Source organism: Hippocampus zosterae, unplaced genomic scaffold (genome assembly GCF_025434085.1).
Source record: "Hippocampus zosterae strain Florida unplaced genomic scaffold, ASM2543408v3 HiC_scaffold_355, whole genome shotgun sequence".
Lineage (NCBI taxonomy): Eukaryota > Metazoa > Chordata > Actinopteri > Syngnathiformes > Syngnathidae > Hippocampus > Hippocampus zosterae.
Window position 1 is genome coordinate 18,604 of NW_026262898.1, and position 13,063 is coordinate 31,666.

The window sequence follows — 13,063 nt, forward strand, 5'->3', positions numbered from 1 at the left end:
GAAATGAACACCAACCAGTCCAGCGACATCCATGCGGCGCCCCTCCCCAACGACCTGTTCACCTGGCACTTCACCATCCGCGGCCAGTCCGGCACCGACTTCTAGGGCGGGCTCTACCACGGAGTTATCATGCTCCCCTCGTAGTACCCACTCTTCGCCCCCTCGATCAGCTTCCTGAGCGCGAGTGGACGCTTCGAAGTAGGCAGCCAGATCTGCTTCACTAACACAAGCTACCACCCCGAGGAGTGGAACACCCTGTGGAACATCCGCCTCATTCTGGAGTCGGTTCGACAGACCTTGACCGAACGGGCGGACGGGCTGGGGCATTTTGAGGGCAGTCCCGAACTCAGGCGCAGGCTCGCCCAGGAAAGCCAGTCATTCATCTGCGAGCACTGTGGCCCTCTCTCCGCGATCCTGCCCGTGCCCGAGCCCTGCTCGCCTGCCCCGCCCGTGCCCGAGGCCCCGGTGGAGAAGACGAGCGTGCAGTACGAGGGAGGGAAGAGCCTGCGAGCTTGCCTGGGGACGGGGATCAGGAGGATAAAGGAGCTGAGTTCGTGCCTGAGTTCGGCCAGATGAATCAGATTCAGAGTCAGAAGAATGGAATGTTCATGCGGAGTCTGATGTTGTTGTAAAGGATCTCGATTTCCCGCCGGTCAGGGCCCAGCTCGATGGCGCGCTCCGCATGCCGCAAGGGCCTCCCGGAGCCGCCGCAGCTCCAGCAGCATGATCGCGTAGTTGTAGTGGTCCATGTAGGACGAGTTCTCATCCTACACCAGTTCCTTGTAGATCTGCTCCGCCTCGGTGAAGTTGCGCAGCTGCTTCAAAATGATGGCCAGGTTTACCTTGGCTGCCTTGTAATCCGGCTGGAGTTCGATCGCCTTGTTGAAGTCTCTGACTGCTTAGGCGAGCCTGTTGAGTTTGCGGTAGCAGTTGCCTCGGTTGAAGTAATGCTCGAAGTAGTCGGGGCTGTCCTGGATGCAGAGCCCGAATACCTCGCAGGCCTGCTCATACTCCTTTTTCTGCAGCAGACACTCTCCCTCCAGGCTCTTGAGTAGCAGGTCCTTGGGGAGCAGGCCGGCCAAGCGCCGGCACTCTGCGAGCGCCTCCTCGGGCTGATTACAGCGCTGCAAGTACTTGATCTTGTTGTAAAACTGCACTCTCAGTTAATGGTCCTGCAGCTCGCCAATGATACTGCTTGCCAGGGAGTCAGCGTTGAAGTCCTGGAGCAGCCTCCGCGGCAGCGATCTGACCTTGCCGCCCAATTCGATCATTGCACTCCCCCAGTATCAGCATTTCCTCATTCTCGCTCAGCGGCGGCTCAGCCCCGCAACGCTTCAGCAGCTCGTACTCTCGCAGCAGCGCCCGCTGCTCAAAGCACTATTCCCCAGGCTCAAAGAAGCCCAGCAGCGAAAGCAGCTCACGGTTGATGGGCTTGGCAAGGAAGTCATTGGCCTTGCAGAGCCTCGGGTACTGGAGCATGATCCGAATTTGCCTGAGCTCCTAGTCGATGAAGGAGAGCAGCTTGTGCTTGAGCCTGGTGTAGGCTTTTTCGACGACCCTCAGCTTCTTTTAATACTTGTCCTTGCTCTTGAAGCTGAGGGCCACCCGTTCCACCACCTCTTTGGCCTCCTGCTGTTGATGTTCTAGATCTACAGGGTCTAGCGCTACAGCAGACTCTCGATCCTCTCCATTATTATCAATCATGGAAGCTGCTGGTACTCTCTAAAAGCCTGCCAGGCCGCCTCTCCCTCGGGCTCCAGCTGCAGCCCCTCGAACTCCGCCAGGTAACGCCCCACCAGCCGGCTCTACCGCGCTTGGATTCTCCAGCCCGTCCAAAGCTCCTTCAGCCTGCCCAAGTCCAGCGCCCGCAGTTTCTATGTCTGCTACTCGCTCTCAATCCAAACACTCGATTCCTTGAGGCTCTGTGCCGTCTGTCTTAGTCGTGCCACCACCCGCTTCTTGGCTGTTTCAGCCATCAACAAGCAGAGTGCCAGTCGCTTGCTCTTCTGTCTTAGTCGTGCCACCACTCGCTTCTTGGCTGTTTCAGCCATCAACAAGCAGAGTGCCAGTCGCTTGCTCTTCAGCCCGACCTCGCGAGTTAACACCTTAAAAACAGTAAGCTTCGCTCTGTTCACTTGCCGGGTGCGGTCCTGCTTCAGACGGCTGTCTGCACAATGGAAAACTAGATTTCTGACGAAGCGGCTAAGCCGGTTACGTCGTAGCAGCCTTTCTAGGGTGAGGCTAGCTTAAACTGGCTTGGAGAGTGGGTGGTAACACATCAACCGGGCCAACCACCTACCGAGTAGAGTTAGCTTGACAGCGCGCAGCTTATATCTGATTTGTCTCGAGTAAGCTATCTTCAAAAGCCCTCTGGAAAAGAAGGTCTTGGCCCGCAGGCTGCTTAGACATGCTACCAAGGCACTTTCTTTCGCTTCTTCCAAGCGCTTGGCCTCTTGTTAAATGTGCAGCCACTGGTCGAAACTGGCCCTGCGCTGCCGGTTAGTCCAAACCACTCGCAACCGCCTTTACAGCTACCGTCTTCTTTTTGCAGCAGCTAGCGGCTTCAAAATAGCATCGATGGCTAGTTCCTGAGCAAGCAGTGCAATCTAGTTCTGAAATCGCAGCCTCCTCTTGTTCTATTGCCGCGCCCACCTTGATGCCCTTCTTAAGCATCTCCTTAACAAGTAAATGGGCTTCCTGCTGCACAGTTCTTAAAGCTGCTTGACCGACCGAAATTGATGCCCGGCGATACCGAAGAACAGCCCGCACTGTCTCAAGGCCGCCCTGTTGACAGCCGCAAGTAGCTTCATCTCCATAATGGAGACCATCACCACCCGCCGGATGAAGCGCTTGCACGTAACTGCTCTTATTTGCGAGGTCAAGTTATGCGACTTTTTCCTCACCAACACCCTCCGTTCCCGGTGCTCGCGCAGCACAGCCAGGTGCGTGGCGAAAACCTTTTGCTTGCAGTAGTCGAGCGCTCGCATTCGGAGCTTGGCCTTGTGGGCCCTGCTCTAAGCGTACCGGCTGATGGACAGGAAGGCCCGGGATGCCAATTGATCCGAATAGATACGCGACACCAGCTTATTGAGGCCGAACTTGGTGCTGCCGGCCTTGATTGAATGTTGTTACTCGTTGGAGAATGAGGTTTGGCTCAACATTTTGAGGAGTAGGCGCCTGGCCCTGAGCTAGTGTTGCCTGGCCTCCCTGACTGCGGCGAATGCTTTGAGCGCACGGCTTTGCTAAGGGCACTGGCCAACCCACAAATTGTTGGTGCCCGCGCCGCCTAATGAGAACTGCCCTCGCCGGCCATTTCAGGATGCGCTTCAGAGCAAGTCTGATAAGGAAGACCGGCTGGTGCTGAGTCTGCAGCCTGAGCCGGTTCGCCTACTCGAACCTGCCTTTGATGATTCCGAATATTTCGCTGTATTGCTCTTTGAGTTTCTCCGATATCCAGGACAGTCTTTTGTCAACCAGTGCCAGTCTAACAGCGGCTTCCAGGAATCTTCTGAGCCGCGAGGAAGCGATCATGCGCACGAGCTCGGCTGCCTTCCTGCGGGCCAGACGCTGCGCCTGGATTAGCGTCGACAGCCGATGAATAGCCGCTCTTGCGGTCGACTGGCTCTGCATGAGCCGTGCCCTTTTCAAGGAAAGCCGGCTTTATTTGCGGCGATTGAAATATTCTTTGAGAATATTGAGTCCCTTCGATGCCAGTTTATTTTAGAAATACTTGTCGATTGCTCGAGTCAAGCTCTAGTCGACCGAATCCGGAGGGCTGCCGGCCTTGACCTGTGCTCCGCGATCCACCGCAGCCAGCAGGTGCTTTCGCCTGGCCTGCATGGCGCCTGCGTGGCCATTCAAACTCCGAAAGCACTTGCTTGCCATGTTGAACTAGTAGAAAAGAAGTGCTCTTCCGCTATAGGTCTCGAGCTATCTGTCTTTATTGGCGGTAGCGCTGCAGAACTTTGTAGAAGACCGAGGCAGAAAGCCTGAAGCAAACTTCTTGGACCCCATGGATTTTCCCTCTGCGCTGCCTCCGGGATCTGCAATGCTCGCTAAGCGCACTGTACACGGAGAGGACGGTATTGAAGATACAGTGCTCCTGCAGCTGCATCGATTTCAGTTCGGCTTGGTGGTTAGCAGTGCTCCGAAAGGAGCATTGTGCGGCGAGCCTTGCCAGCCCTGCAGCAGCTCGACCTCGAGAAACTTGCATCTGCTTCGCCTGAATACATGACAAGCATCTCACTACTTGCAAAAAGCCTGCAAAGACAGCACGCCTTCGCCGGAGTTGGTTTTTTTTCCTAAGCTCGATGATCCTGCTAGAATATTGCTTTATCGCTCGAAAGCAGAGCTCGCCCACTTCCGGAGGCGGGGCGGCTGCGTAAATATTGAGCAGCTGTTCGAATGATTGCTGCAAAAAGGTAGCGACTGGGAGTTCTGCGGCTGCTTCTCTGCACCTGACTTTTCTCGCTAAATTGTTATTGAGACTCCTGAATGCTATAGATAAGCGGGTCAGTCGGTAGATCTCTTGGGCATCTTCGATCTACGCGCAGAGAAGCTCGAGGGCCGACTTGAGACGGGTGAAGTAGCGCCTCAGTAGCTTCTTGCCGTGAAAGTGCCTGGACTCGTTTACGATGTCCAAATGGTTTATTTTCCTCTCCAGGAACACAAAAAACTTGTAGAAAAACATTTTGCAGCCTTTAAATGCCCCCCGCCCCGCGCACCGCTGCGATGCGACTCCGAACCGACTCCCTGATCGCCCGGGCCGTCTGCGCCTGGCCCACCAAGCGAGTTAGTGCTGCCCTTTTGAGCATCGCACGAATGGCTTCAGTCCGCGGGTTCATTACCCGTTCACTGCGCAGGCCTCTGACCCACTTGTTAAAGAACACTTCAAGGGTGCTTCTGCGGCTTTTTTAATAGTAGGCCGGGAACATCTTCTGAGGACTTTTTCTACTTTGCGCCTAGTTCCTGAGGAACTCGAATATCCTCCTTTTGAGAAGGAGCCTGTGCTTCTTGCGCAGCTAGACCTCGAGTTGAATCGAGTTCCTGTGCAATTTCTTGGCGATCTTTAGACAACCAAAATGCTTCCGAAGACGATTGAAGCGGATCAATGCCTGTAGTCTGTGGACCTGCGCGGCAAAAGTGCAAAGGCCCTGGAAGCACTTTCTTTTGGCCTATTGGTTTTTCCTGAGAACGAAACGCGAATAATTCAGCTCCACCTCTTTTCCTTGATGCCGGCGAGCTGCTCATTTATCGCCATCTCTTCTCTGCTGATGAGCGAGAGGTTGCTGGGCGATCGGTTGATGGGCGTCGTATCCTACAGGTCTTCGTTGAAGCAGTGCAGCAGCCTCCTCCTCAGCCGGCGTGGGTGCTCCAGCTGGCTGATGCGCTCTCTGATTTCCTGGTAAATGGCGCGCTATTTACCACCTGACAAACTAGCAACGTCGAACGACTTCGCATCGAGGCTCTTTGTGAAGGATAGACTGAGCTGCTTCTCTTTCTTTGGGGTGAAGCACTCGGCCTTTGGCATCACCTGACGGGAGTATTTCAGGTAGAACTGATCGTCGATGGTGGACTCGCTCACGATCCGGCGGTAGAGGCGCCTGGCTAGCTGGTCGGGCAAAGACCCTTCGTGGACATGCTTGTCGAAGGCCTTGCAGATGTCCGTGAAGGTGAGGCGAGGAGAGTCCTTGAGACTCGCGGCGAGAAGGACGATCTGCTCAAGGTGGGTGCGTTCTTCCATAATTAATTAATGCAAAGCAGCGCAGCCGCAGGCGCAGGCAGAGTGTTTGCAAGTCCGCAATAACGGGCTCGCAATTAGATTAATAATAAAAATGCGTTAGATGTAACGGCGGCTCTAGGACCACCGCAATGCCGCGGCCCTCGACTCCCCCACTCGCTACGACATCGACTTCTACATTCGGAAGACGGAGCGCCTCGCCGGCGACCTGGAGGCTGCGCAGGTCGAGCTCACCGGCCTGCGCCATCGGCTGCGCAAGGCCGAGGACTACGAAATTAAGTGTGAGTACCTGGGCAAGCAGGTCGACTAGCTGGAGATGGGGCTGCAGGAGACGCAGGCAGACAACGCCCAACTGCGACTGGATAACGAAACTCTGCTTAGGAATATCGAAGAAGAGCTGGCAGCCAAAAGTGAGGTCTATCAGGACCTCACTATAGCTCTTAACGAGTGCTAAGCCCTCAAACGCAAAAACGGGGACCTGGAGCGGCGACTGCAGGAAGAGGTCGAGCTGGTTCGCAACGAAGGCCGCCTGGAAAATAGTACCGAACTCGAGCGTGCCCGTGCAGAAATAGCCAAAGTCTAGTTAGAACTGAGGGGGGAAATATAGGACCTACAAAAGCAACTCGAGCGGAAGAGTATTCCGAACCCGGAGCTCCTTCGCCTCGCCTCCGAAAACGAAGGTTTGCTCGCCGAAATCGAGCGACTGAAAAAAGAGTCTGAGGACCGGGAGCAGGTGGAGCTCGTGCGGGCGAACAGCGAGGCCAAGGCCGGCAAAGAGGAGGAGCTGCGGGACCGCTACGAGAACGGGCTGAGGGATGTAAAAAATAGTTTCGCTCTTCAGGAAAAGATACAGATCGAAGAACTGGCCGCACTGCGGGAGACGGTCGCAGCCAAGAACCAGGAGATCGAGCAGATGGCCGAGCTCGAGGAGAAGACCCGCGCCCTGAAAGAACAGACTGCTTCCCACCGGGAGGCAGCCGTCGAGGCGCTTGAGCAACAGCTGTTCGAGGCGCGCCGGCTGGGGGAGCTGCAGCTAGGCTAGCTCAAAGAAGCTCTGCTGTCCCGGGCCCAGAAGGAGGTGGAGGCTCTGAAGGGCAGACACGCCGAGGAAGTTGAGGAGCTTCGCGAGCAGCTGGGACAGTTGCAGGCAGTGCTGCAGGCGAAGGAGCAGGAGCTGTCGGAGATCAAGAGCAGCGCGGCCCAAGTGCACTAGGATTATCAGAAGCAACTCGACGACAAACACGAAGAACTGCGAGAGCTTGGCAAGGCTTCGCAGGCTGAGAAGGACCAGCTGGAGAAGGATCAGCAGAGCTTCCAGCTGTCGTTGCGCAACCTTGAGGAAGGCGCGGACTCGAAGACGCTGGAGTACCAGAATAACCTGTCCTACATCAACAACCTGCTGCGGCGGGCTCTGGCAACCAACGAGACCAAGAACAAGGAGGTGCAGCAGCTGGTTAACGAGATCGAGGAACTCAAACAGGCCCACCACGACGAGCTGCTCGAAGCTGAGCGTAAGTGGGTCGCCGAGCGCAAGAAGGTCTTTGAGGTGCGCAGGGAAGGCAAGCTCGCCCTCGAGCGCAAGGAGAGCGAGCGCCTTGCCCATGACGAGAACCTGGCCAGCAAGATCCGCCAGCTTGAGCACGAGCTGGACGTCGAAGCCGCGGGCAAGAAAAAGACCCAGGGGCTAGTGGAGTCCCTTCAGGCGCAGATCAAGCAGATGGTCAGCTACGCAAAGGGCATTGAGGCGGGGCTGCGAGGCGAAAAGCAGAAGGGCACTGTGGCCATGGTGGAGATCGACTCCACCCGGCGCGAGAAGTTCAACGAGTTGGACAAAATGAAAATCGACCTGGAGGCGGTAAAAAGGGCGGAGGTGGACATGATCACGGACCAGTTCCGTCTGGAGCTGGACATGAAGAGCGAGTCCATCAGCAAGCTTCGCGACCAGCTCGAGGACAGCTCCCGCAGGCTTAGGGACGCTGAGGCCAAGCTCGCTCGCATGGCCGAGCTCTACGGATTCGAGAACCGGCGATCTCCCTAGGAGATGAAGCGCGTGGCAGTCATGCAGGCCGAGAAGGCCATGGCTGACAACAACCGCAAGATCCTCAGCGACCTCCAGTGACTTCATTATCCCTCTTTGTTAGTCCCAGCACCGCCTGTTTAGCCTCTTCCTGCGTCAGGCACGGCACCAGCCGGAAGTTATGTTGCAGGCAGACCATTTGTGCTCCCAGCAGCTCCTTCGGGGCCTCATCTGGCACCAGCAGCAGCACGTAGCGCAGGTGCCGCTTCTGCGCTTCTGCGCTGGCGGCAACCTCCCGCAGCTTGTTAGGCAGGTAGAGCGGCAGACTGGCCAGATGGCTGGCTGGCACTACGACAAAGAGGGCGGGGCCGTTGTTCTCTGCCAGGTCTGCGACGAGGCGTGGGTTGGTCTCGAGCTGGATGGGCAGAGAGCAGGCGAGAGGACTGTCCTGCAGCAGAGGACTGATTTGCATTTTATCACTTTCCGTGTCACTGGCCCTGGAGGGCTTGCCGGACTCCTGCCGCCAGAAATGGGCACTTGATGTAAGGAAGCACAGCAACCTCCTTCAGGACGACCTCGCTATCGGGCAAGTCCACAACGCTGGCCTTGGAGTTGGTCATGCTGAAGATCGAGTTGCTCCGGCGCAGGCTACGCGAGCGGACCGAGGGCTGTCTCAGCGGGTGGGTGAGAGCCTGAGTCAGCTAAGCAGATACTTCTAGAGATCGGCGAACACCTTGGCCTCGCCGGGGCTATGCCGCATCAGCTAGCGGGCCATGGTCTCGGCGTCGGTTTGGCCGAAGAGGCTGAAGAATTGACGGGTCGAGCAGGGCAGGGCGGGCGAGTAGGTAGCGCAGCAGGAAGGAAGAGAAGTTCTCCTTGAGGAAATAGATGAGCAGCTCGAAGTTGCTGCCGTCGTGCTCGATGAACTTTGCGTAGTCGTACTCAAACATCCGCACGGTCTTGGCCTCGCCTCTGCTCAGCAGGGTGGTGTTCACGAGCCGGGGCTCCAGCACGTGGTCACCCACCTTGCCCACGGCCTTGTAGCAGAGCAGCGTCAGGTCGAACTGGTTCAGGTCAGCAGGGTGGTGCATCTTTGCAATTTCTTCCTCGATCTGCCGGGTCTCTTCGGAAGTTCCAGCTCGGGCTTGTCCAGCCGCTTCTGCTTGTCCCTGCGCAGCAGCATCTGCAGCAACTCGAAGATGTTCTTTCTCGAGAGTCCCGGACGCGCGCACTCTCGGATGAAGCTAGTCTTGAATTTTTAGGATCCTAGCCAGTCGCTCAGGACCAGCATCCGCTCCAGCAGGCCCGGGCTGAAAGTCAGCCCCCAAGCCCGCCTGGAAAGGTAATTTTGCAGGGCCTGGGCCTGGTCAGCGTGCAGCTCCTGGGGAATGTTGAGTACAGTGCCAGCGTGGCCCTGGCTGGCCAGGTCAGGATCGAAGGCCACTTGCTCTGCGCTCACCCGGATCTCAAACTTCTTTGCCTTGATCACAAGAGTCATAGCTAATACTCATTCAGGGAATTCAATGCCTAGTCTCGTGAAGAGCAGGCTGAGATGCTGGCAATCGGCACAGGCTCCGTGCAGCTTCCGGTAGCGGGCCACCCACCCTGCCAGAAACTCCGCAGACAGGTCGCCGGCCGCGTCGCCGATCGGAATCTGGTGCGTGACCGTCTGGAAGGGGAATTTGAGAAACGCCTTGATTGCGCGGTAGTACGCAGTGGTCTTCTGCTTGACTGTGGCTAGGAATTCAGCCATGGCCTGGGCGAGGCGGCTGTCCTCTTTGGAGGGGAGTGGCCCGCGTGTCATCCGCTCAAACCGGTGAGCCTCGCTGAGTCCCAAAAAGAGGCTATTTACATCCTTTATGCTGAAGGGGCAGTTTCCTTTGTCCAGCAGTTCTAGTTCTAGGCTACCTCGCTTGATGCTATGCTTAATCAGCCGCCTGGGCTCTGGCCTGGGCTCTGGCCTGGGCTAAGCCAGTTCGAGCTGCGCCTTCGCCAGCCGGCAAGCGGTCCGCCCCGGGTCCTGCAAGCTTTTCGAAGCACGTGTCTTGCCCTCGCCAGATTTGTTCTGAAAGTACGATTGTCGCAGTACTGCGATGGATTAGCGGGTTTTGGGTGGGAGAGTTACGTCTGGGCCGGCGAGCCTGCAGGACTCGTTTTCGTGCAGCGACCGATTCGCAGGCAGGGAATTATCTTTCTCCTTGCGAATTGATTTGCTGTTACTTGATATGGAGGAAGGGAACTCTTTGGCAGAATGATTTCCGACTTCTTGACCTTCCTCAGGAATTTTGGGGCGCATAGTTTTAGGGTTTCGGTGACTGATCTGGCGGTCCCTCCGGTCTGGCTCGAGGCTGTCCTTTCTGGCTGGGATCTTCTTGGCAGTGATGCTGATACGCTGGATCTGGCTGGACAGGTCGGGCGCAGGGCTGCTGTCGCGGATGGTCAGCTTGCGCTTCCGTGGGCGCTGGTGCAGGCTGGAGGATTCAACTTTTAAAGGCAACTTTTATCGATCTTCTGGCGGAGATTAAACATAGAATCGGTAGTCGCGCGTGGTGTTGACGGATTGGTCTCTGAAGCGGGGAACCTGGTCGGGCTCATAGTAAATCTTAGGGTGGAACTGGATGCGGCGCTTGCGCTCAAGCTCGCCGATGACCTGATCCTTATAAAAAATGCTATTACTGTAAGTCTCGATTTCTTCCTTGAGAAAGTTAACTTCCTTCTGAAGCTCTTCGTTCACGCCTTCTGGCACAGCCCGCCGCGCCCCTGCCAACTCTTCCCCGAGCTACTTGGCCTGCGCCTCGAGCAGGGCGATCTTAGCACGCGATACGCACTCCTGCTCCATCATGCGGTGGGCCTGCTCCGCCTACCTGCGGCAGATCTCCACGACCTCCTGATTGAGACGGTCGATGGTTTACTGCTTGAGACGCAGATCGAAGGGGTCGTGAGTGCCGAGGCCTGGCTTCAAGATGGTTTAGGTGCAGGTCTCGGTCTGGGTTTCCGAGTCTGCAGAAAGCGGTGATTTGACCTGACTGCTCCGGCGGTTGAAATGGGCATTGAGGCGACAGTAGACTGATTCCCTGAGGTCCTCGAAGATGGCGTCGACGAGCTTCAAGTCTCCATTGGGAATCGAAACCTTCTGCTCCAGCCCCAGCAACTCCTCAAGCCGGGCGTAGTATCGGTTTAGGATGTCCAGCAGGCTCATGAGCAGGTTGTTGTTGCGGTGGGCCTTTCTGCCGAGGACGAAGTGCTTGGCGCCAAGCACTTCAGTGATCTGCTGGATGTGCCGGTCCTGCTCCACGGTGAAAGCCTCGTCTTCGAGTATGCCTTCTTCGTTGATGATGAAGCGCATCTTCTACTCGTCCTGCAGCTTGCGGCGCTGTTCGTCCATAGTCTTGGTCTTCGTTCCTGCCAGCGTGGTGATCTTCCGCAGTTGGTCTTGGAGAGCCTTCTTTTTCTCGGTCTCGCAGAGGCAGCACAATCCCTCCGGGCTGAGAGCGCCCTCGTAGGCTTCGATCCGGCGGGTGACTAGCTTAGCGAATCGAATGTGATTCTGGAGTGCCTCGCTTAAAAGCCCGATGCTGCGCATGATCGGGTCAAACGGCTCCTGGAGATGCATTTTGTAGAGCCCGACGTATAGGATGTTGGTCAGGTCGTTGGTGTCCTAGAGCAGGCTTCCGAGGGCTTCACCATACTCCTCAACCTTTTCCTGAGTGTTGAAGTGCGACTCCAGATAGCGCAGCTGCTTGCCCAGATAGTGCAGCTTCGGAAGGTAGGGGGCCATCTTCCCCACCAGCCCCTAAAAGGCACGGGCCACATCCTTCATTATTCAATTTGAACCCGCTGGTTGGCCTGCAGCCACTCCTCGCTGTGCCACACTGCCTTGTTGTGCGCGTAACGCGCCTCCAATGGCCTCGCTCGCCGCACCCTAACCGTCTTCCCCATGAACTCAGTCCGGTCATAGTTGTCGATCGCGCTCATCGCATCCTGCTGCTCTTCAAATTGGACGAACCCGAAGCCCCGCGGCCGTCCCGAGGTGTCGCTGGGGATTTCGATAGCCTTGATTTCGCCGAAGGTGCTAAAGAAGGAGTAAAGGTCCTGGGGCCGCGCCTGAGGCGGCAGGTTCCCAATGTGGATGGATGTCTGCTCGGGCTCCTCCTGACCCAGCATATAAATCAGTCGTTATTCGTTTAATGCCATCTCGATCTCGCAAGCCCCGCAAGCTCAGGCCCAAAGACCGCTCTCTTCCACTGTCAGTGCTCGAAGCGAACTCTCTGCAGACGGAGATCAACAGCTTCTGCATCGCCGACTGCCTGCAGCCCCGCACGCACACCCCGGCCCGCAAGTCCGTGCCGCCTCTGCGCGCCATTCGAGAGTGCCAGGCTGCGCGCGTGATCCAGACGCACTGGCGAGCTTACCGAATTCGCTCTATTATAAACCAGTACGTAGTCTAAGAGCCCACAGAACAGTCGCTGGCGCTTTTCCCGCACCTTCCTTGAAGAACCCTCTCCGGTCAAAAAGAACCCGCCCGGCTCTACTGCGTAGCCCTGCCTGGGATCGCTTCCCATCGCAGCCGAAGAGAGGACTGAAGGCGCAGGGGCTGCGGACCACAGGTGGCTGAAGCTGCTGCGGACAGTGGCCTGCAGGACAAACGCCTGCGGGGAATCATCTCGGTAGCTTTTCAAGAAGATAGCCGTTAAGGCCTTCTCTAATATAGACAGTGACTTCCCTCAGGAAGCCTTAGCCAGACTTGAGATTGCTGAGCTGGAGCAGTTCGCTGCCACCAGGTCCAAGCTGCGGCAGCTGAGCGCAGACCCGCTCCTGCACGACGCCCAGAAGGCGGCACTCAAGCAGCGCATGGTCCTCAGCAGGCTAGCCAGGCACTTCAAGCTAATCACTCACCAGTCTCAAAGCTGCAACAGTTAGACCTCTTTCCCGCTGACCTTGCTGAGCTGAAAGGAAGAGAGGGCTGGCTCGGAAGAGTGCCTGACCGTGTTTTCGGAGGACACCCCGCGCCTGGAGATGGACTCGAGCAGGGACCACGAGCAGGTGGACCTGTACGAGCACCTGCTGGAGTAGCTGGTCGCAGAGATATACTAGGGAGACCTCCTCTAGCGCATCACCCCCTGCCTTAAGGTCATTAAGATACCCTTCACTAAGCTGCCCAATAACCAGATTCAGGGGTTGGGGGGTTGGGGTTGGGGTTGGGGTTGGGGTTGGGGTTGGGGTTGGGGTTGGGGTTGGGGGTTGGGGTTGGGGTTGGGGTTGGGGTTGGGGTTGGGGTTGGGGTTGGGGTTGGGGTTGGGGTTGGG

At 56.9% G+C, this 13,063-nt stretch overlaps 1 protein-coding gene across 1 annotated transcript; it reads right to left on the reverse strand.

The window, feature by feature from the left end:
• Positions 1-11,415: 11,415 nt before the first annotated feature.
• Positions 11,416-11,921, reverse strand: LOC127595002 (putative RNA-binding protein RbpD). Its single transcript, XM_052056724.1, has 2 exons — positions 11,592-11,921; positions 11,416-11,550 (listed from the first exon to the last, which is right to left on the reverse strand). Exons 1-2 carry the CDS (start codon positions 11,919-11,921, stop codon positions 11,416-11,418), a joined length of 465 nt encoding a protein of 154 aa, XP_051912684.1.
• Positions 11,922-13,063: the final 1,142 nt, after the last annotated feature.